The sequence below is a fragment of the Engystomops pustulosus genome, chromosome 4, assembly GCF_040894005.1.
Source record: "Engystomops pustulosus chromosome 4, aEngPut4.maternal, whole genome shotgun sequence".
Taxonomy (NCBI): Eukaryota; Metazoa; Chordata; class Amphibia; order Anura; family Leptodactylidae; genus Engystomops; species Engystomops pustulosus.
The window spans coordinates 223,532,236-223,557,141 of NC_092414.1; the positions used below are offsets into that span (position 1 = coordinate 223,532,236).

Genomic DNA, 24,906 nt, shown 5'->3' on the forward strand with positions numbered 1-24,906 from the left:
AAGAGTGAAAAGGTGTTGGATTGGAGCTCACAGATTCTGGTAGCAATAAGTTTGTTACTGCCTAAATTGCTGTGTTGGCACTTTGGGAAAAGCTAGTGGATTTTGAGTTTCACTTTGGGCACTCGATCTCTAAAAGGTTCACCATCACTGCTCTATGGGGAAACTGCACTTAAAGCTTAGTGCACTGCTTTTGAAAATTCTGGGTTATTGGTCATCATTTATCAAAACCAGTGCAGTCTGTACCATGAGCAGTTGCCTGTGTAGTGTGCAGGGGGCGTCAGATTCATGAATTGTGTTGCACTTTCTTTATGAATTTGGCGCCCCCTGCACTGCTCTGACAGAGTGCACCAACACTCTATTGGACTCTGCATGATAAATGTGTCACACGGTCCGACTGAGCACCGGAACAACCATATCATTAGAGAAGTTTGTGTTGCATTGGGTCTCGTGCAGCCAGAACACAAATGTGTCTCAGACACTTCTTAAATACCTGTGTAAGCAGTTGGCACTAAGAAAAATGTACAAAGTCAGACAAAAAACTGGCGCAGGGGCTTTAAGAAATGTGTCCCAATGTGTATAGTCTACCCTTTGTAGATACATACATTGGGTAGGATGTAACAATGTGTCTCAGGCTCCGCCAGTCTCTAGCTGGTAAACACTAGTCTTTTGCTGCGCCAGATTTCTCCCTGTGATGATGAATTCTGGTGCAGGGTAAGACTGTTGGTTCCTACTTTAGACCTACTTTTAGTTGGTCTAAACTGTGCGCCAGAATTTTGGGCGCAGAGACGATTTACACTACCCCAGCCCCTTTCCCATGAGGCCATGCCCTTCTCCCAGAGGCCGCATCCCCTTATTCAGACAAGTTGGGAAAGTGCCAAAAAAGTCGAAAAGCCTTAATAACTGTGGTGCATTTTAGACAATGTTTTGGCTCAAAACCCCCAGAATTGTGGTGCACGTGCAATTATCCCCCAATGCGTTTCGACAAGTGTCACTTCATCAAAACCTTTTTATTGATCAGTGTATAACATTATTATTATGTCTGTCCTGATAACCGTGTTACTCACTGATCAATAAAAAGTTTCAGGCTTCCTGCTTTCAGGATATAAAATGTAAGTCGGTGCAAGGATCTATCAATGATTTCATGATGGATTTTGATGGTGAATTTTCTTTAAATAGTTTCACCTCAATAGTTCCAGTGATTTCAGATTTTATTAATACATTAACGAACATTTTATCCAGAGAACCGCAAAGTCTACCTTGGCTGCCGAAAACTGATCTTCCAAAAGATTGGGTGACAACATTGCTCTGTCTCTATCCATAAGCCAGGGCCTTGTGTTGAGACAGAGGAGCAGGAAATTTATTTCTGTAGGGTTTATAAGGAAAAGTTCAATATTTCTATCATCCTAAACCTTCTCCTCGTCTCCAGACCAAATATATTGAGACTTCACAACTTCATAAGATCTTCCATAACTTGACTTGGTTCGCTCTGATGTTCTTCTAGTGGAGCAATATCTGTGGTTCCTAAGCCACTTCTGAACCTTTGGTCTCCTTGATCCCTACAGAACATGTTCTCCCAGAGGTCCATGTGATTATTGGTAAACTTTTCTCGTGCTAATAAAATACAATTCTTGACTTTTTTCCAGCATCTTGTATTCGGATTGTGAACTGAAAAAAATTGGAAAAAACAAGGTCAAGACAAATTGGTAATAGACACAAGTCAAAGACCTTCATGGCAGTGGAGTTACTGCTGACAATTTTGTATTTAAATCTCATCGATAACATTGACAACTAAAATTCTTCCACATGAAAATCCAGATGTGGTCATTTTGAACATTTTACCAACACTTTAATGAAATTACAAAAATTAGAATATTCTAGAGATTTTGTGTGTACATTATATTACCAGAAGCCAATGATGAAAAAATAACCTTTATTCACACAGGCATGAAAAAACTGCAACGTTTCGATTCGCCATGAATCTTTGTTAAGCATGGCGAATCGAAACGTTACAGTTTTTTCATCCCTGTGTGAATAAAGGTTTGTCACTAGAGATGAGCGAGCACTAAAATGCTCGAGTGCTCGTTATTCGAGACGAACTTTTCCAGATGCTCGAGTGCTCGTCTCGAATAACGAGCCCCATTGAAGTCAATGGGAGACTCGAGCATTTTTCAAAGGGACCATGGTTCGGGAATAAAATGTGTTAATTAATTGAAAAAGAATGTCTTCTGATAAGTTAGCAGATGTATACAAACATCTACAATCTATTCTTCACTGTTCCGCGCGTATATTATCTCCCGACAAGTTAGCAGATGTGAAGAACAGTGAAGAATAGGATCATTTAAGTGAAAAACACAGTGAAGAATAGATTGCAGATGTTCGGCACATCTGCTTACTTGTCGGGAGATACGCTGTCTCCGTGCCCCGCTGTCTCCGTGCCCCGCTGTCTCCGTGCCCCGCTGTCTCCGTGCCCCGCTGTCTCCGTGCCCCGATGTCTCCGTGCCCCGCTGTCTCCGTGCCCTGCTGTCTCCGTGCCCCGCTGTCTCCGTGCCCCGCTGTCTCCGTGCCCCGATGTCTCCGTGCCCCGATGTCTCCGTGCCCCGCTGTCTCCGTGCCCCGCTGTCTCCGTGCCCCGCTGTCTCCGTGCCCTGATGTCTCCGTGCCCCGATGTCTCCGTGCCCCGATGTCTCCGTGCCCCGATATCTCCGTGCCGCTCCGTGCCGCTCCCCGATGTCTCCGTGCAACGATGTCTCCGTGCGGCTCCCCGTCGCCCCCCGATGTCTCCGTGCCCCGATGTCTCCGTGCCCCGATGTCTCCGTGCCGCTCCGTGCCGCTGCCTGATGTCTCCGTGCTGCCGCTGCCCCATGTCTTCGTGCTGCCGCTGCCCCATGTCTCCGTGCTGCTCCCCGGTGTCTCTGTGCTGCTCCCCGGTGTCTCTGTGCTGCTCCTCGTTGTCTCTGTCCTGCTCACCGTGTTCTGCAATGTGTTCTTCACACATATATATTGTTCTTCACATACTATTTTGTTCGCACCGTTCCGCGCGTATCTCCCGACAAGTAAGCAGATGTGCCGAACATCTGTAATCTATTCTTCACTGTGTTTTTCACTGTGTTTTTCACTTAAATGATCCTGTGTTCACTGTTTTTATTCTATTCTTCATTGTTCTTCACTGTGTTTTTTTAATTAAATGCTCGATCTCGAGCAGGGGAAATACTCGTCCGAGCAACGAGCCGTTTCGAGTACCTTAATACTCGAACGAGCATCAAGCTCGGACGAGTATACTCGCTCATCTCTATTTGTCACCTTTTTCATCATATTGGATGCTGTGGCCTTTTCCTTTCTATTTTGGACTTTGGATCCTACACACCAGGACCCTGATCTGCGTGCATCACCCAATTTAATAACTGGTAATTTTTTGGTTGCTGTCTCTTGTCTGCTTTTCCTACATTCTATTACCAATAGGTTGTTCTTCTTGCTTGGGGATAAGTTGATACTTTAGCTAGATAACGGTTATTGAGTTTGTAAATGGGGCTCCCTGGTAAAAAAAAATTATTACCTAAACTCAGAAGGTCCAAGAGTTCTGAGTTGTGTTTTATCGGGTTTGGTGATTGCAGTCTACTCCACGATGTCTCAGATCTACAGCTCGATAACCAAGCCATGTCTTTAACAACATCCAAGAACAGAGTAATGTTCTTCGATAGATTATGGGAATACGTTTGAAAGCTACTGTAAATAACAGTCAGGTTTTTTTTTTTTTTTTGAGCTGAGTGTTTTTTACACTACATAGAGAATATAACTGAAGGAATTTTTATATGAAGCATATTAAACCGCTATCCATTTTTCTAGGTAATGCAGAAGAACAATGCCACTACATTCATCCTCCTCGGCTTCCCAGATCTTCATGGATACAGAACAGCATTTTTTATATTTCTTTTGATGAGTTACCCGATAACAATCTGTGGAAACCTCATGGTCATCGTCCTGGTGTCCTGCAGCAAGACCCTCCACTCTCCCATGTACTTCTTCCTGACACAACTCACCACCTCCGACATCCTTACAAGCTCATCTGTTGTCCCAAACATGCTTCATATGGTCCTCCACAATGGTTCTTCTATGTCTTTCTTGGGCTGTATGACTCAGTTCTTTTTCTACGGTTCTGCAGAATGTTCCGAGTGTCTTCTTCTGACAGTGATGTCCTACGACCGGTATTTGGCCATATCTCACCCCCTGCATTATCACTCTATAATGTACCCTATGCTTTGTTTGAAATACATCTTCTCATCCTGGCTCTTAGGCTTTACTGTGACATTGATACAAACAGTTAATATTTGTCAACTTTACTTCTGCCGGTCAAATGTCATTGATCACTTCTTCTGTGATTTTGACCCAATATTAAAGCTATCATGTTCCAATGTTATGAGAGTGAAGTTATTATCGATGTTGTTGGGCGTCCCTTTCATTGTGTTCCCTTTTTCCGTAATGGTCGTCTCTTATGCCTATATCGTCCACACAATCCTCCGGATCCAGTCCATCACTGGGAGACAAAAAGTCTTCCTGACGTGTGGTTCCCACCTGGCCGTGGTGTCTATATTTTATGGGACTCTGTTTTCTATTTACTTGATCCCTGAAAAAGGAAATTCAATATCTTTCCGCAAAAGTCTTTCCATTATCTACACTGTGGTGACTCCATTGGTGAACCCTGTAATATATTGCCTCAGAAATAGAGACATCAATGAGGCCTTCCAGAAGCTCATGTGCAGATGAGATCCCACATCATTGTAACCAAAGAGACTGCAGACAGCCTTAGGTGTTGTCCCTGGAGATAAGTGTGATCTTTCATTTTTGTGTGTTGCTAGTAGAAGCAGGACTGTGAAAAAGGAGCTTATATTCCAGGATTTTAGCTGGTGCATTAAGTTTTATTTTCAAATTGCTCTGCACTTATCTCTCAGCTCCTCCCCTCTGCTCTGAGGGACTGCTGTAGTATTCAATCAGAAACCTTGCACAACTTATTATACTCATAGCAGAGAGGACAGGCTGTGGAGCAGTTCAGGTCAGAGATCTCAGGGCACATCAGTGTGAGGACATTTGAAGAAGCTACAATACTGGAACATATGTCTGTCCATGTGTCACAGTCCCTGCTGCTACCAACAACATACACAAAGATATGACTACACATCACTCCAGAGACAATACCTAACGCTGACTGAATGGAATCTGCGTGGAAATTTTTTTTTGTTATGCTTTAAAAATCTTTTTACCCCTTCATGCTCTGCGCCGTACATGTAGAACTGCCATAAAACGGAATAAACAGTATAAGTCACAGACAAAATAGGTATCATGCTTCTCATAATGCCTGATCAAAATATAAAAACACTTATTGCTGGCGGTGAAGTCGTAAAGACTGAGCTCACAAAAACGTGACGCAAACACTTTTTTTTCCAATTTTTCCACATTTGGAATTTTTTCCCAGCTTCCCAGTACATGGCATGAGATAATAATTAATGCCACGAAGAAGTGAACTTCACATGGCAACATTGTAATCCAACACGAGTGATTGGAGTGCTCAGGGGTGCGGGGATTGGGCGGTGTCCTGATGCTAATGAAATGGAAGGGTGTCCATGTAGGAGGCAGAGAAAGTGGACAGATTCCACCTGGCCTGGGAACCAGGTTGAAAACTAAGGAAATGTGCCAAAAGGACCTGACTATTTTGCTGATGTGCTACCTCACCACATTCAGCCAGAGAGCCTTAGGACCCCCTATGTATTCCCCCTGGCCATGTGCATTGCTTCAGGTATTCACCATGGTGTTCATGGTGTTACCGAGGGAGAGCTTCAGGTAGCAGTTGATGTTGTCCACTTAGAGGAGAGGATGAAGAATGATTGCCGGCTAGGGTAGAGCAAAACTAAGGACAAGCCATCAGCTCCATTAAAGGGGAGAGGTCTGAGAATAACATTATTTTTCCACCATTACATTTAAAGTTCCTCATGGTCATCAGTTCTTGAACCTTCCCTATCTTACCCCTCTGCCAGCCCCATCACCCGAAGATTATTTTGCCTGGACCTAGTCTACATATCCTCCATTTTCTTTTTTAGGCTACATTCACACGCATGTATGGGGGACGTATATACGGCCGACGTAAGTACGGCCGATATACGTCCCCCATACACTTATATGGGCTCACGTCCCTGTACGGGAGTGGTACGTTGCAGCACACGTGCGGCACCGCACCGCTACGTAGCCTGGGAAAAGATAGGACATGTCCTATCTTTTCCCGTGATACGGCGCCGTGTACTGTATCTTCCTTTGGAGAGGGGCGAAGGTGAGCAGCGCTCATCCCCTGCTCCTCTCCGCAGCACTGATGTATGCCTGCCGTACTACGGTACGGCGGGCATACATCGTGTGAATGTAGCCGTAGATCCATCACTTCACTCTTAATTGTCTACTGTCCATCAATAATCTTGCAAGATCTTTTTCAAGTTATCCCATTCTTGCCCCAATTTCTTTCATCTTACTGTATCTCTAATTTTATTGAGGTCATCACAGATCAGGAGAATATCAAAACAGATTAGATCCAGTTACGAATTTCTGCTTTTCTGAGTTGCAATTTTTCACTGTGCCTAATATCTTTCAAAACATTGGGGGTCATTTACTAACGCGTTTTCCCGACGTGTTACCCGAATATTTGCGATTTGTGCCGATTTTCCCTGTATTGCCCCGGGATTTTGGCGTATGCGATCGGATTGTGCCGCATCGGCGCCGGCATGCGCGCTGAAATCGGGGGGCGTGGCCGAACGAAAACCCGACGTATTCGGAAAAACAGCCGCATTTAAAAACGGAAAATGTGTCGCGGAGCTTGCACTTACCTTCACTCAGCCGGCCTCGGTGTATTCCAGTGCGTTCCGATGCTCTTCAGCGCAGCAGCGCCACCTGGTGGATGGCGGAGGAACTGCCCGAATCCACCGCAGAGAACGCGCCGTAGGATCGCGAATGGGCCGGGTAAGTAAATCTGCCCCATTGTTTTCTTCTTGGGCATTAGCATCATTTATCTCTTTTTTACTACCAAACAGAATATGTGGAGCCATTTGCCTCCCTGGCAATGGAGATGAATACAAATATAATGAAGTATAATGATATACAAGTGCTATAAAAATATATTTGCATTATATTTAAAGAACTATACGAGTGTGAACCTAGAGTGCGCTGGAGAGCAACCCACAATCAGGGTTGAAAAGGACCTTGAGTGCTACCATCCCTGTCCAACTCCAGAGGGAGAGCTCTCAGCCAGCGCTGTGTGTCCTGCAGTCATCAGGAGGACTTTAGAGCAGGTGGAGACAGACAGGAGGTCTGTCCCAAAAAGACTGGAATCCAGAAAGGACATTCTTTGTTTGAGCTCACTGAGAGCCAGAGCGCTGAGGAGGAACCCCAGCAGTGTTCCTTGAACCTAGAAGGTAGCAAGGGTTCAAGAAGTGAGTTAGTGCCCTAAGTAGAGGCTAAGCTGTTTGTTATTTTTGTTTCTGTAATAGTTTTAAAGTTGAGAGAAGCTGTTTCTTTTGGATTGCTACAAGCTCAGCACCACAAAAAGTTGCCTGTGAGGTCCACAAGGCTTTACCTTTGATGCTAGGCTACCTTCAAACTCCACATATGGTGGAGGATGCGGGCATGAGGAGATCCACGCAAGGGCCAAAGAAAAGTGTTTAGTGAACTGCAGTAATGTGGATTGTGGCCTACAGTTGCAACAGCAGGAGTAATTGCAAGTCAGAAACCCAAGGTTGGGCGAGTGAATCCACAATGAAATGTTTTTGCAAAACTGGTGACGTTTAAACTTTGGAAGTGGAATCCAGGCAATGGACTTTGTATGTGATGTATCTGAAACAGTATCCTGAACTGCTGATTATTGCTGCCTAGCTGTGGGAGGCTGACCAGACTCAAACGCTTAATTGTAATAGTCTATATTTTTGTTAAGACAGAAGAAAATGCTGTTTGTTGTAGTGCAACAGAAGGACTGTTTTTTTGAATGCCATTGACTAAAAAGAGAACAGTAAAACGTGACGCTACTGTCAGGGGTGGTCCCGCGACCCACATCGCGGGTCGTGGGCTCACCCGTGCCACCCTGCCCCCGCCAGCGCGCCGTCAGCGCATCTCACCCGTCCCGGCTCCTGGCTCGCTCCACTCCGCTGTGCGCGTGCGTCCCCGACTGCTAGGGCACACGCGCGGCACCTTCTCCAAATTTAAAGGGCCAGCGCGCCAATTCTTCATAAGCCTGCCTCTTCCTGTAAACCTTGCCGTATCTTTGTGCCTCATAGCCTAAGAGAAAGCTTCCAAGCGCTAATTCCTGCGTTCCTGTGTATTCCTGCGTTCCTGTGTATTCCTGCGTTCCTGTGTATTCCTGTGTGTTCCCGCTCCTGAGTCCTGTGTTACCCGAGTTCCTCCGTGTTGCTGTGTTCCGTGTGCCTGTGTTCCCGCTCCCACCTGCCTGGACCTCCCGTTGCTGACCTTGGACTTGGACTTGACGTTGCATCTCTGCCGCCTGCCCTGACCCTGTGCCTGGACCTGACTACGAGACTGTCATCCGCTAAGGTACCTCGACCTCGGCTGCCACCGCGGGCTGGTCGCACCTGTGGAACGACCTGGTGGTATCCTGCCGCAGCAAGTCCAACCCGCTTTGCGGCGGGCTCTGGTGAAAACCAGGTGCCGCTTGGGCTCCGGTCCCAGGTGTCGGCTAGTTCCATCTCCCGCGGTGGTCCAGGGGATCCATTGATCCTGACAGTCAGATCCGGCCATGGATCTCGCCGAGGTTCCGCCTCCCACTCAGCCAGACCTCGCTACCATAGTGATCCACCAGTCCCGGCAGATTGCTGCACAACGGAATCAACTAGAGCAAGTCACCGCCATGCTGCAACAGCTACTAGCCACCCAGCATCAGCAACAATCTCCTGAGGTGGCCGCTGCGACTCCTGCTACCCCGGCTTATCTTCTTGCTGCTGAACCCAGGCTACATCTCTCTTTGCCCGGCAATTACCTCCCGGCAAGACTTATGTGTGACCTGGACTTCGAAAGAGGATCCTGACCTGGGGAGATTCTTCTCGTGTGGCTGGGCACCCTGAGGTGCAGTGCTCTGTAGCCTTAATTTCCGATTCTATTGGTGGCCTGATTTGGTAAAGGACGTTCAGGATTTTGTGCGGTCCTGTACCTCTTGTGCTCGTAATGAGCCCTCACGACAAAAACCAGCTGCTCTTCTGTTGCCGTTACCCGTGCCTACCTGCCCGTGGTCTCACGTGGCTATGGACTTTATTACAGATCTGCCACCATCATCTGGCAATACCGTTATCTGGGTGGCAACCGACCGTTTTTCCAAAATGTCTCATTTTGTTTCTCAGCCAGGCCTGCCGTCTGCTGCACACCTTGCCAGCCAGTTCTACACCCACATCTTTCGCCTACATGGACTTCCGTTGCACATCGTCTCGGACCGAGGGGTCCAGTTTGTCTCCCGCTTCTGGCGAGCCCTGTGTAATCAACTGCAGATAAAACTGGACTTCTCTTCTGCGTACCATCCTCAGTCTTATGGACAGGTTGAAAGAGTAAACCAGACTTTGGGCTGTTACCTGCGTCACTTTGTCTCTGCCCGTCAGGACAACTGGTCCACTTTGCTACCTTAGGCAGAGTTCTCATATAACTCCCTGGATTCGGAGTCTGCTGGTGCATTACCCTTCTTTGTTCTATATGGAAGACATCCACGTCCACCCCTACCTCTCTCCGTGTCTGCTGATGTTCATGCTGTGGAAGAGTTGGTAACAGACCTTAAAGCTATTTGGGAACAGACTTGTCAGTCCCTGCTTCGGGCATCTGCACGCACCAAGACTCAGGCCGATAAAAAACGCAGGTCTCCTCCCATCTTCTCTCCAGGGGATAAAAATATGTCCGGTTGAAGATTCCCAGCTACAAGCTTGGCCCTTGCTATCTGGGTCCATTTGAGGTGCTGAAGCGTATTAACCCTGTGGACTATAAGCTGCGCCTTCCTCCCACCATGTGCATCCTGAACTCCTTTCATGTCTCCCTGCTCAAGCCTGTCATCTTGAATCGCTTCTCCCAGCAAGATAATCCTCCCACTCCAGTGGCGGACTCTACCAACACCTATGAGGTAAAAGAGATCTTGGACATGAAGACGGTGAGGGGGAAGCAGTTCTTCTTGGTTGACTGGAGGGGGTTCGGGCCTGAAGAAAGGTCGTGGGAGCCAGAGGACAACATATTGGATTGTAATCTTCTGCAGAGGTTCCTCCAGCCTAGGAGGAGGGGGAGGCCGAAGGGGGGGGGTACTCTCACAAGTGGTCCCGCGACCCACATCGCGGGTCGCAGGCTCACCCGTGCCGCCCTGCCTCCGCCAGCGCGTCACCAGCGCATCTCACCTGTCCCGGCTCCTGGCTCGCTCCCCTCCGCTGTGCGCGCGCGTCCCCGACTGCTAGGGCGCACGCGCGGCACCTTCTCCAAATTTAAAGGGCCAGCGCGCCATTAATTGTCGCTGGCCATATTGCCCAATTCTTCATAAGCCTGCCTCTTCCTGTAACCCTTGCTGGATCTTTGTGCCTCATAGCCTAAGAGAAAGCTTCCAAGTGATTATTCCTGCATTCCTGTGTATTCCTGCGTTCCTGTGTATTCCTGCGTTCCTGTGTATTCCTGTGTGTTCCCGCTCCTGAGTCCTGTGTTACCCGAGTTCCTCCGTGTTGCTGTGTTCCGTGTGCCTGTGATCCCGCTCCCACCTGCCTGGACCTCCCGTTGCTGACCTTGGACTTGGACTTGACGTTGCATCTCTGCCGCCTGCCCTGACCCTGTGCCTGGACCTGACTACGAGACTGTCATCCGCTAAGGTACCTCGACCTCGGCTGCCACCGCGGGCTGGTCGCACCTGTGGAACGACCTGGTGGTATCCTGCCGCAGCAAGTCCAACCCGCTTTGCGGCGGGCTCTGGTGAAAACCAGGTGCCGCTTGGGCTCCGGTCCCAGGTGTCGGCTAGTTCCATCTCCCGCGGTGGTCCAGGGGATCCACTGATCCTGACAGTAAGATCCGGCCATGGATCTCGCCGAGGTTCCGCCTCCCACTCAGCCAGACCTCGCTACCATAGTGATCCACCAGTCCCGGCAGATTGCTGCACAACGGAATCAACTAGAGCAAGTCACCGCCATGCTGCAACAGCTACTAGCCACCCAGCATCAGCAACAATCTCCTGAGGTGGCCGCTGCGACTCCTGCTACCCCGGCTTATCTTCTTGCTGCTGAACCCAGGCTACATCTCTCTTTGCCCGGCAATTACCTCCCGGCAAGACTTATGTGTGACCTGGACTTCGAAAGAGGATCCTGACCTGGGGAGATTCTTCTCGTGTGGCTGGGCACCCTGAGGTGCAGTGCTCTGTAGCCTTAATTTCCGATTCTATTGGTGGCCTGATTTGGTAAAGGACGTTCAGGATTTTGTGCGGTCCTGTACCTCTTGTGCTCGTAATGAGCCCTCACGACAAAAACCAGCTGCTCTTCTGTTGCCGTTACCCGTGCCTACCTGCCCGTGGTCTCACGTGGCTATGGACTTTATTACAGATCTGCCACCATCATCTGGCAATACCGTTATCTGGGTGGCAACCGACCGTTTTTCCAAAATGTCTCATTTTGTTTCTCAGCCAGGCCTGCCGTCTGCTCCACACCTTGCCAGCCAGTTCTACACCCACATCTTTCGCCTACATAGACTTCTGTTGCACATCGTCTCGGACCGAGGGGTCCAGTTTGTCTCCCGCTTCTGGCGAGCCCTGTGTAATCAACTGCAGATAAAACTGGACTTCTCTTCTGCGTACCATCCTCAGTCTAATGGACAGGTTGAAAGAGTAAACCAGACTTTGGGCTGTTACCTGCGTCACTTTGTCTCTGCCCGTCAGGACAACTGGTCCACTTTGCTACCTTAGGCAGAGTTCTCATATAACTCCCTGGATTCGGAGTCTGCTGGTGCATTACCCTTCTTTGTTCTATATGGAAGACATCCACGCCCACCCCTACCTCTCTCCGTGTCTGCTGATGTTCATGCTGTGGAAGAGTTGGTAACAGACCTTAAAGCTATTTGGGAACAGACTTGTCAGTCCCTGCTTCGGGCATCTGCACGCACCAAGACTCAGGCCGATAAAAAACGCAGGTCTCCTCCCATCTTCTCTCCAGGGGATAAAAATATGTCCGGTTGAAGATTCCCAGCTACAAGCTTGGCCCTTGCTATCTGGGTCCATTTGAGGTGCTGAAGCGTATTAACCCTGTGGACTATAAGCTGCGCCTTCCTCCCACCATGTGCATCCTGAACTCCTTTCATGTCTCCCTGCTCAAGCCTGTCATCTTGAATTGCTTCTCCCAGCAAGATAATCCTCCTACTCCAGTGGCGGACTCTACCAACACCTATGAGGTAAAAGAGATCTTGGACATGAAGACGGTGAGGGGGAAGCAGTTCTTCTTGGTTGACTGGAGGGGGTTCGGGCCTGAAGAAAGGTCGTGGGAGCCAGAGGACAACATATTGGATTGTAATCTTCTGCAGAGGTTCCTCCAGCCTAGGAGGAGGGGGAGGCCGAAGGGGGGGGGTACTCTCACAAGTGGTCCCGCGACCCACATCGCGGGTCGCAGGCTCACCCGTGCCGCCCTGCCTCCGCCAGCGCGCCACCAGCGCATCTCACCTGTCCCGGCTCCTGGCTCGCTCCCCTCCGCTGTGCGCGCGCGTCCCCGACTGCTAGGGCGCACGCGCGGCACCTTCTCCAAATTTAAAGGGCCAGCGCGCCATTAATTGTCGCTGGCCATATTGCCCAATTCTTCATAAGCCTGCCTCTTCCTGTAACCCTTGCCGGATCTTTGTGCCTCATAGCCTAAGAGAAAGCTTCCAAGTGATTATTCCTGCATTCCTGTGTATTCCTGCGTTCCTGTGTATTCCTGCGTTCCTGTGTATTCCTGTGTGTTCCCGCTCCTGAGTCCTGTGTTACCCGAGTTCCTCCGTGTTGCTGTGTTCCGTGTGCCTGTGATCCCGCTCCCACCTGCCTGGACCTCCCGTTGCTGACCTTGGACTTGGACTTGACGTTGCATCTCTGCCGCCTGCCCTGACCCTGTGCCTGGACCTGACTACGAGACTGTCATCCGCTAAGGTACCTCGACCTCGGCTGCCACCGCGGGCTGGTCGCACCTGTGGAACGACCTGGTGGTATCCTGCCGCAGCAAGTCCAACCCGCTTTGCGGCGGGCTCTGGTGAAAACCAGGTGCCGCTTGGGCTCCGGTCCCAGGTGTCGGCTAGTTCCATCTCCCGCGGTGGTCCAGAGGATCCACTGATCCTGACAGCTATTTATAACTCAGGAGTAGAGATGAGCGAGCACTAAAATGCTTGAGTGTCCGTTACTCGAGTCAAACTTTGTCCGATGCTCGAGTGCTTGTTTCGAATAACGAACCCCATTGAAGTTAATGGGAGACTCGAGCATTTTTCAAGGGGATCAAGGCTGTGCACAGGGAAGCTTTGCCAAAAACCTGGAAACCTCAGAAAATGATGAAAACACCACGGAAATGGACAGGAAACAGCAGGGGCAGCATACATGGATGCCCCTGAGGCTGCTTAATCGTACCATTATGTCAAGATTATGGGCAACAGCATGGCGATGACAGAGTGAACGAATGAGGCAAGATAGCATCTAAAACATGCAATAATTGACCCTGACATTATAGGGGATGGCATGCAGAGGCAGCGGCAGCAGCGGCAGGCTAGAGAGTGGCATGGCGACATACCCCAAATAGACTCAGGCTTCAAACCAATTAAAAAAATTGCTTTTGGCGAGGATAACGTGTAGCACTGTACGTATCAGTATTTGGCCTGGTTATATCGGCAGAGAGGAACCAAAGAAGGTGAGCAAGAAGCGCTGAAATGATTTCCTATGTGAACAAAAGGTTGACGGTATATTTAGTCGATAACACAGCATGGTGGCGACATAGTGACCAAGTTCCATAACGTATTAGCCTGACACAGCTCATTTTCTAAGGGGACGACATGTGGAGGCAGCTATGGAGATGGCGTGTGGAGGCTGCTAAAGAGACGAAGTGCGGAGGCAGCTATGGAGACGATTTGTGGAGGCTGCTATGGAGACGACGTGTGGAGGCATGTGGGGGGGGGACTCGGACTCAGTCATACAGCTTTTCATCCATAATCAAAATGAGTGACCCATATAAAACACCAGAAAATCACAGCCGGTAAGCCACCCAAAAATGTAGCCTGACACAGCTCGTTGCTAAGGGGACGATGTGCTGTATTTCCTCTCGCGCTCCAGCGTCTGGGGTACAGACAGTTGAAAGTTGCGCATGGAGACATTGGTGGACACTGTGGAGGATCGTGGAGGCGAAATGGACAGGAAACAGCAGGGGCAGCATGCATGGATGCCTCTGAGGCTGCCTAATCTTGGGATGGAGCTGGCGGTCCGCTGCCAGGCGAGCTTTCGCCTGTCCAAGCCCCTGTCTCTCAGCTCCTCCCCACCCAAAATGGGCCTGGGGCCAGAAGCGTTTACTTTGAAAAAATTATAATTTTCAAGGCAGACGGGGTCGTTTGAATATTTCACCTAGGAATAATGGAATAGCATAGCGGTTCTATTTTTTTATTTTTTTAGGAAATGGTTCCATGATTAAGAGCGACAGTATGGGGCATCCATATTGCGCTGCTATGATTGAAACTTCAGGTCTCCAGCATGGCGGCGACAGATGGGCCGAGTTCCATTATATATCTGGTGAAACACCCGAAAATTCTGCCTGACACAGCTTGTTTGCTAAGGGGACGATGTATAGAGGCAGTAAGGTAGTAGTAGATTAAAGGTGCTGCAGTTAAAACTATGTTAGTTGGATCTTGGGATGGAGCTGGCGGTCCGCTGCCAGGCAAGCTTTCGCCTGTCCAAGCCCCTGCCTCTCGGCTCCTTACCACCCAAAATGGGCCTGGGGGCCAGAAGCGTTTACTTTGAAAAAATTATAATTTTCAAAGCCGGCGGGGGCTACAAACAGCACTTCTAAGAACCTTTTGTATAAGATCAAGTGTAGTACTGTTCTTATAAGTAATTGGCCTGGTTATGGCAAGGGAGGGGAACGTAAACAGATGCGCAAGAAGTGCTGAAATAATATCGGTCAATGATAAAAGTTTGGCGGTATATTTTGTGGATAACACGGCAGGGTGGCGACATAGTTAACAGGTTTGATGTGGAAGCCGTGAAAACAACCCAAAATTCTGCCTGACACAGCTCGTTTGCTAAGAAGACGATGTATGGAGGCAGCTATGTGGACTACTTTTGGAGGCAGCTATGGAGATGATGTGTGGAGGTAGCAATGGAGACAACGTGTGGAGGCAGCTATAAAGACGAAGTGTAGAGGCTGCTATGGAGACAGTTAAATTTGGATAGTGCCTGTATATGGCAGTCCAAAAAAGTTTTCAAACCAGAGGAGCAGGTAGGTGGCCCTCCAGAAAAATTAAATAGATTGAGTGCCTGTATGTGGCAGTCCCAAAAATTGTTTAAAACAGAGGACCGGGTAGGTGGCCCTCCAGAAAAATTAAATACATAGGGGCAGATTTACTTACCTGATCCTGTCGCGATCCAGCCGTGCGTTCTCGGCGGTGTATTCGGGTTCTGGCGGGATTCACTAAGGTAGTTCCTCCGACATCCACCAGGTATCGCTGCTGCACTGAAGTTTACCGTCCTATCGTGGGTGCAAGTAAGCGCGTGTCAAGCGACACTTTTCTTTAAAAAATGCGTCGGTTTTTCCGAATCCGTTGGGTTTTCGTACTGCCACGCCGCCCGATTTCCGTCGCGAGGCAAATCGGAAATTTTTGGATAACCCATCGGAAAAAAGCGATTCGCGCCCTGAGTAAATGACCCCCATAGTGTACTATAGCTAGAGCCAGTTGGCCCTGGCAAAAAATAGCCAGTTTCCTCTGCTTTAGTGTACAAAGAGGAGGAGAAGGAGGAAAATGAGGAGGAGGAGTGCATACATTATTCAGGGTGAGCTGCTTTCACATGGTGGAGATCATGAGAAATCCAGGCTTGATTCAACTTGATAAGCGTCAGCCTGTCAGCGCTGTCAGTCGACAGGCGTGTATGCTTATCGGTGATGATGCCACCAGCTGCACTGAAAAACAACACTCTAGCAGCAGCATTGTAATAGCAATGAGGACCTCAGGGTCGGAAAAGCAGACTTTCTTTGGCTTCTGACCCTCTTATCTCCCGCTGAGATCTCAGGAGTTCCTGCTGAGAGAAAATCACAATCTCCCTGTCATCATTTCCTGAGTCAAACACAGGAGCTGGGGTCGCAGGTGCCTCGGAGGCGATGGGGGCAATAGGTTCTGGGACTGAGTCATCCTACACAGGCAGCAGTGTTGGGGACTGCGGTGGGGAAGTGACCCCTCTGGAGTAACTCTCACTGGGGTAGAGACAACAACACAAGATTGAGGCACTGTCACAAGTTCAAGAAAATGCGGGTAGACGAACACAAAGGGTCTCTTGGACTAGGTGCTGTGAACAGACATCTTTATACAGGATTGAAGGAACGCAGGCATCTCGTCAGCCAGTTCCGGTGTACCCAGAGTGGTGGATGGTCTCCTCTTGAAATCTCGTAGACTTCAGGGGAGAGACTGTCCCTAAGCAGGTATGGCTCCCGCTCCCAACACCAATCTAACTTACTGGTGGGATGGTTGTTTCCCAGCCACTCGTTCTCCGGGGGCAAGAGGTTGTGGAGCAATGGGTGGTATTATTATACAGGTATACTAACTCCAGAAGTAGCTTCGGCCAGTCAGCCCTTTCTGAAGGGGTCAGGGTCCTCAGCATGTTGATAAGAGTCTGGTGCAGACTTCTTGCAGAGTCCATTGCCCTGTGGATTGTAGGCTGTGGTTCTCAGCTTCTTGCAGCCATAGAGGGTACACAGCTCCTGGAACACTCGAGACTCAAATGCTGTCCCCTGGTCCATAAGGATATTATCCGGACAGCCATAAGGGAGGATGAAGCTCTTCCACAGGGCCGATGCGGTGGTCGAAGCCGACAAGTCACTGACTAGGATAGTGGCCACAAACTTGGTGTACTAGTCAATTAGCATCATGGCGTATGTGTGACCGGACCTGCTGTGTTCTAACTTCACATGGTCCAGAGCCAGGATCTCCAGAGGGCGTTGGCTCACAATAGGATGTAGAGGGGTCCTTTGATTGTGTCGCTCTCCCCGAGCAATGGCGCAGGCTGCGCATTCCCGGCATCAGGCCTCAATGTCAGGCTTCATATTCACCCAGTAGAAGTGCTTTCGGAGGGTAGCTTCAGTCTTCTGAGTGCTAAAGTGTCTGGACTGGTCGTAATACATATCCAGCACTAACTTGCCTTCCCTCCAGGGGATCACAATTTGGTACAACCGTTAATAGGTAATAGGATCCAGAGTTCTCCTTTTCAGCAGGCCCTGATGCATACTCAGAGTCTTTCTCTGGTGCCACAATTGGGACAATTCCCCGTCAGCTCTTCTCCGATAAACTGTTATTTCCCCTATGGCGCGGCTATCAGCCTGCAGACTCATCCAGAGGTCTTTCTCTGCAGGTGGCACAGACTCTTCTGGTGGAGTAGCTGGTCCTGCTTCCGAGGGTAAGGAGTAAACTCTCTGGGCCTCTTGGCGCACAAATCGGGCATAGAACGCCGGCATCTCCACATCTTCCCACTGAGCAACCGTGGAGGGTCCCTCCCACTTGTCAGCGAGTCGGGACAGAGCATTTGCAATTTCACTGGTCTTGCCGGCCCGGTACTTGATGGCAAAGGTGAAGTTGGCTAGTCTGGAGGCCCAGCACTGCTCCAGTGCTCCAAGCCGGGCAGTGTTCAGATGTGCCAAGGGGTTGTTGCCTTTGAAGACAGTGAAGCAGGAATCAGCCAGGTAGTCCTTGAATTTTTCAGTCAACTTGCAAGAGCTGTAATTCTGGTCATTCTGTTCTGGTTCTCGGCGGGAACGGCTGGCGTAGGCTATGACCCTTTCAGTTCCATTCTGAAGCTGGGATACTACAGCTCCTAGTCCCTGCTTGCTGGCATTGGTGTAGAGTGTGAAGGGCAGATTGTAATCTGGGTATCCTAACACCGGAGGTTCAGTCAGCCTTTGCTTCAGCATTTGGAAGGCCACTTCTCGTTCTGCTGTCCATTCGATGGCCGCTCAGGATCATTGGCCCTCTTTTGGCAGTCCCTTTAGGAGTTCTTGCAGGGGGGCCGCCAGCTGGGGAACCTTCGGGATAAATTGCCTGTAGTAGCTGGCAAATCCCAGGAAGCTTTTGATGTCCCGGATAGTAGATGGGGTAATCAAGTCATGGACAGCTGCAACTTTTTCTGGGTCTGGCTCGATTCCATCAGCGTTCAACACATGTCCTAGGTACTTTACGCCAGGCTGTAATAGATGGCACTAGGAAGGCTTAACCTTCAACCCATGCTGGGTCAAGATTTGGAAAACTTCAGCCAGATGTTGGAGGTGCTCTTCGTAGGTCTTGGAGTAGATGATGATGTCCTCCAAGTATAGTAGGACAGTCTCGAAGTTCCGATGTCCCAAACATCTCTCCATCAACCACTGGAATGTGCTCGGGGCATTGCATAGGCCGAAGGGCATGTAGTTGAACTCAAACAAGCCCATTGGGGTGGTAAAGGCCGTCTTCTCCCTATCTTCAGGAGTAATGGCCACTTGCCAGTAGCCGCTGGTCAGATCCAGGGTGTAGAATTAGGCAGCCGACCCTAGAGCTGCGAGGGATTCCTCGATTCGAGGCAGTGGATAGGCATCCTTGTGGGTGATATTGTTTATCTTCCTATAGTCAGCGCAGAAGCGAATGGTTCCGTCCTTCTTCTTCACAAGGGACATCGGCGCAGCCCACGGGTTTTGACTCTCCCGGATAACATTAGCTGTTTTCTCTCTTGCCCCAGCTTCTTCACTTCATGGTAATGGGCTGGAGGAATTGTCTGGTACCTCTCCTTAATAGGAGGATGAGAGCCAGCAGGGTTGGTATGCTGAATCAGGGTAGTCTGCCCAAAGTCCAGTGGGTGTTTGCTGAATTCCTAGTGGTGCTTCATGACGATGTCCAGGACACCTTGTACTTGATCTGCGGGAGTAATATCATCATCTCCAAAATTGAGCTCAAGTAACCAGGATTGCTCGGCAGGCTCACCATCAGCACTTTGTTTCACCTCCACTCTTGGGAGGCAGACAGGAAGGTTTCCACTAAGTCTTCAGGGTGGACGCTGAAGAGAGTGACTACAGCTTGGTATCTTCTCAGGTCCACTGGGGAGTCCCCCACATTTAGTAGTCTGATGGGTATTTGTCCTCGAGATACTGTGACTAGGATCCTGGCTGCCAGAATGGGCAAGTCTTCATCAGCTGGTAGGGATTCTACCATAGCCTGGTAGTCTTGACCTTGAACGCCCATGCAGGCTCGGCACCATACTAATGTCTCAGTCCCAAGTTGAAGGCGGACAGGTTGTGGATCTTTTATCCGGACTTTTCATATTCCTCCACTGGAGCCAGCAAACTTCTGTTGCGCCGCTAGGACTTGCATGGTCTCCTGAATTACCTTCCAAGAATCACTGGGCACTGTCGTTGTGGAGAGCCTTTAGCACTCCAGGATAGCAGTTTCGGAGGACATTGGTACCCAGAACCAGGGAGAAGTCATTGTCTTTGGGCACTTGTGTCACCACTACACCCCGTCTGATTAACTCGCTGTCTCCAATGGTTAGTGTGTGTTCCCAGTAGCCGCGGATGAGTACAGTTTTCCCATTGGTAGTGATAATGTTCCCATTTGGAGGCTGTGTCAATGAGGCTCCTCTTTGGCATTTCTCAAAGGTAGCACTGCGGAGGGTGGTCACTTGAGAGCCGGTATTAATTACTCCATAGTAGGGTTACTCCATTGATGTTGACATGAACCATGGGGCGAGTCCCAACAAACCTTGGCATCCAGTTGGCATTTCGGGGACTTAGAGGTTTTTTCCCTTGGGGAGCATTCATTTCATTCATTCATTTCCCTTGGGGAGTGTCTTCCTGATGCCCAAACCGACGACAGTATCCACATCTGGACCCTTTAGGGTACTGTAGCCGGAGTCTGGAGAACTTGGCGGTGTATGACACTCTTGATCTCGGTCTGCAGGTAGTGTTGGAGAAGGTCTGTGGGCTGGAAGTTCTGGTTTCTGTTGCCAGGATAACACCTATAACTGTTCCAGACGTTCTAGGAGTTTGTGTAATGTTGTAGTCAAGCAGGACACTTGATCCGCTAGGGTGAGGACTTCCTTATGCATTAGAGATTGGTAGGCCTGTTGTGCAGAACAAACAGCTGCGGCAGAGTCTTCGCCAGTCAGGGGTGCTGATTCCCTTGTATCTCGGATGGGAGTCGTTCCTCATGTACATCAACGGCCGTCTCCTTAAATTCTAGGAAGGAAGCATTAGGATGATGATGGCTAACATTTTCAACTGACATTTGTGATGGTTGGAAACACCATGAAGTAATTGCTCTCTCAGGGTTTGGTTGGAATTCTCAGCCTCTTTGGGATCAAGGCCAATGATTGCCTTCCATGTCTCCTGTAAGGAGAGGGCAAAGTCTCTAAGGGATTCTTGGGGCTTCTGTCTTTTCCCAAAGAACTTCTGCTTCAGTTCCGAGGCAGTACATTTTTCAAAGGTGGTTCCCAGCCTATTGAGGATTTGGGCCACATTCTGGAGTTCTTCTCGGGCCACGACTTGACTTCCTGGAGAGCGGGTCCCTTTGATTGCCTGGTTACAATGCCCACTTTCTATTGTTCTGCAAGCCGATACAGAGTGAAGGTAGCTAGCATCTTGGCTCTAAATTCGGAGAGAGTGTGCAACTTTCCTTCATAGTGGGGTAACCAGAGAGCCCCAACATAGTAGGGCATAGTCAGGGGCATAATGGTGGTGGCACTGGCCACAATAGGGCTGGAAGGGCTGTCTGGAGGGTTTAGCATGCTCCGAAACACTGAGGAGGGCCCGGGAGACAGGAGCTGCTCCGGGTCAGTGTCTTTATCTTGGGCTGACATGATGGGGCTGGTTTTGCAGAGTTGATGGGGTTAACAATGTCTGTTGCTATGGGCAATGGCTAGTAATGGGGACGTGGGCACTTTAAGACACAGTCACTATTCCCTGGGAGGTGAGCCAATTAATCTAGCGTCTGAAACAATCTCTAACCCCCTTTAAGTTCCCGAGCGGTACTCACTCAGGATCAGCCACGGTGACAGGACAGCTCCGGTGAACGATGAACTCCGTTCTCGATGTCTGGCAGGCAGCAGGGGCTCGGCGGTGATCAGCGGTGATCTCTTCCGGTGGCAGGACACATGCGTTGGCACTCCGGATGATGCGCACGCAGTCGGCAGGGTCTGGCGTGGCCTGCGCCGAAATCCAAGATGGCCAATTAACCCTCTTTGTTGCCGGGCCGAGGGCGGGGGCTGCCTTGGTGAGTCACATGGATTTCCCACCAGTGAAGGTTTTGGTGGGCTAGAGCTCCTTGCTGAGCCACAGACTTCCGAGATTAACACTTTAGGCACTGCAGCACCTGATGTAGCAGAGCTGACAAAGTTCTGGTGTAGTGTTTAACCTCTGGAAAGCTGGAGCAGGGCTCGACAGCACATTGCAATGCAGAAACACAGTCTAGGTTGAATAGCACAAAATCACTTGGTATGGGGACCGGAGAGCTGTCCGACAGTCTGGCTGGTCTCCAGCAGCTGGTGTGTGCAAGAAAATGTAGAGGGAGAGGCTGATGTACTTGAATCTTCCTGGGGCAACCCCTTTAATGTCCGTAGTATATGGATGCGGGGTGCCCTTGGTGTAACAGCCGTACTTAGGGAACAGATGGAGGCAACGTTGTGCAAACCAACTCACGGTTCTTTATACGAACAACTGCAGGCAACGAGCCAAACAATCTGGTTACAAATGCCGAATTGTTGGAGAGTTCCGGATAACTGGAGTGGTCATGGACAGTGATCCTCAGGAGTCGATTCACCAGCCAGGTTGTAGGTGCAGGCTGCTAGGTATCTGTGTCCAGGTATGGAAGCTGCAGCTTTGTCCTGGGTGTTCTGTGTGTGGCACTAGAGGTGTGTCACACTATCTCTCTGGTCACTGACAGTCTGTGTTCTATATTGAGAGCTGAGGCCTAGGAGGCCTGTAGCAAGAGCCTGTGCTCTAAAAAGAGTGTGCTCGCTAGGAGAGCTGGGTTACAAGAGGGTTTGCCCTTTCCTGTGGAGGGGTTTTGTTATTCCCTGGTCAGGTGGTGGCTCACTCTCCAATCACACTCCAGTTTACAGATTGGACTACAATTAGATGAGAGTATTTCAAAACACATACCCTTGCTGTACAGGCAGCATACTGCTAATTACCTTAAAATGACTGTATTACCCTAAAAGTGAGTTGATCAGACTCCTCTAGAGGGATCCTATAGATAGAGTGCCTTATTAGCAAGCACTCCTTTGCCTACACATTGGCAGGGGTGCTGCAACAGGAACTTGGAAGATGAGACCAGCAGACCAAATGTGTGCTACAGTTGAGAACTGTGGATAGACATTGTACACGGCACCTTAAATGAAAAGGGACGTCGTCATTACATGTCTTGTTTGTCCCAGGGTCGCTCACTCCATAAGTGGTGAGCTGAGGGGGAGGATATGTCAGAGTGTGAACCTAGAGGGGGCTGGAGAGAGACCCACAACCAGAGTTGAAAAGGACCTTGACCACTCCCATCCCTGGCCAACTCCAGAGGGAGAGCTCTCAGCCAGTGCTGTGTGTCCTGCAGTCAGCAGGAAGACTTTGGACCAGTTGAAACAGACAGGAGGTCTGTCCCAAGAAGTCTGGAATCCAGAAAGGACATTGTTTGTTTGAGCTCACTGAGAGACAGAGCGCTGAGGAGGAACCCCAGCAGTGTCCCTAGAAGGTAGCAAGGGTTCAAAAGTGAGTCAGCGCCCTAAGTAGAGGCTAAGATGTTTGTTATTTTTGTTCCTAAAATAGTTTAAAAGCTGAGAGAAACTGTTTCTTTTAGATTGCCACAAGCTCCTACCACAAAAAGTTGCTTCTGTGTTCTGTATCCACTCCCGCTTTTGGCTATCAAATCTAAGGCTTTTCATTCCTTCTGACAGATGAAATAGGGGGGGGGGGGGCTAAATATAGTGGCAACGTCATAGAACAATGGAGGGTGAAACAGCATTATGGAAATCACAGGGTGTTCCTGGGAGACAGCGGTCAGTTGGCAGCAGCATGAGTAGGCCGCAGAGAGGCACAATGACAAATTATGGAGGTGGTGGAAACATGGTAGGCCACAGAGTGGCACAATGACAGAGTGTGGAGGTGGGGGCAGCAGAAGCAGCAGCAGGAGCCCACAGGTGGCAGCAACATGGTGGCAGCATCATGGAAAGACACAGACTGGCACAATGATAGAGTGTGGAGGTGGCAGCAGCAGCGGAAGCCCACAGGTGGCAGCAACATGGAGGCAACAAAAGAGAAAGACACAGACTGGCACAATGATAGAGTGTGGAGGTGGCAGCAGCAGCAGAAGCCCACAGATGGCAGCAACATGGTGGCAACAAAAGGGAAAGACACAGAGTGGCACAATGATAGAGTGTGGAGGTGGTAGCAGCAGCAGTAGGAGGAGCCCATTGCCGAGGAGGCCAAATGACAAAGTTTGAAATTAAATCGAAGTTGAAATTTTTCATTTAAATTTTAACTTCAAGATTAGAGATGCCACATGCATAATACATTACAGTTTTGCTGAAAATGTCAGGTCTTTGCCAAACAAAACTGCAAAGGTTGCAGCAGCAGCAGCATGAGGTGTGAAGTGTGGAGGTGGCCCCAACATGGAAAGCCACAGAGTAGCACAATGGTATGTGGAGGCGTCGTCAGCAGTAGCAGGAGCCCACAGAGTGGCACAATGATATAGTGTGGAGATGGCTGACAAATAACGTGGCCTCTTCAAAGGGCAGGTGTCACGGATGAGCTGCCAGTGGCTGACATCAAAATTACACTGGGGAGTACTCCGGTCCGCTTGCATCATCAAAAAATCATTAATGATCATACAGGCGGTCTAACATATGGAGGCTGGAATTCCAACGGGTGGAAACATTGCATATCAGACTATGTTGGGGGAGGCCGTTCTGACGCTGCAGCTCCAAGAGGGTGTGCCTGGCTTTGTAAGAATGGCTGAAGTGCGTGCACAGTGTCCTGGCCATTTTTAGAATGTCTTGAAGATGGGTGGAAGACTTCAGGAACTTGTTGACAACCAGATTGAACACGTGCCCCATGCAGGGCTCATGGACCATCCCTCCTGGGTGCAGCGCGGACACCATGTTCCTCCCATTATCTGTCACCATGGTTCCGATTTTTAGTTGTCGCGGAGAAAGCCACACATTGATTTCTTCTTGCATGACGCGGAGCAGTTCCTCCCCTGTGTGACTTTGTTCACCAAGGCAAACCAGGTGTAGAACTGTGTGACTCCGCTGGGCCCTGCACATGTGGTATGATGGAGCAGCACTAGTGGAGGCTGAGGTGGTGATAGAGAACAAGGAGGAGGAGGAGGTGGACACTGGTGCAGGAGCAGCAGTTTGACAACGTGTTCAAGTTGGTGTGGCTGGGCGGGAAGCGCATTTACCCAGTGGGCTGTAAAGGACATATACTGGCCCTGACCATAATTACAGCTGTGCACGTCCGCGCTGCCATGCACCTTGGAAGAAACTGATAAGCTCACGGACTGGCCCACCTTCTGTTGTACATATTGGTGAAGGGCTGGCACAGCCTTTTTGGAAAAAAAATTGCGGCTTGGAACTCTCCACCTCGGTTTGGCACAAGCCAATAGTTCTCTGAAGGGTGCAGAGTCCACGACTTGGAAAGGGAGAGACTGCAGTACCAACAACTTGGACAAGAG

The 24,906-nt window shown here is 49.6% G+C and overlaps 1 protein-coding gene across 1 annotated transcript; it reads left to right on the forward strand.

The window, feature by feature from the left end:
- Positions 1–3,846: 3,846 nt before the first annotated feature.
- LOC140128785 (olfactory receptor 6B3-like) lies at positions 3,847–4,761 on the forward strand. The gene has a single exon (XM_072150487.1). It carries the CDS (start codon positions 3,847–3,849, stop codon positions 4,759–4,761), a length of 915 nt encoding a protein of 304 aa, XP_072006588.1.
- Positions 4,762–24,906: the final 20,145 nt, after the last annotated feature.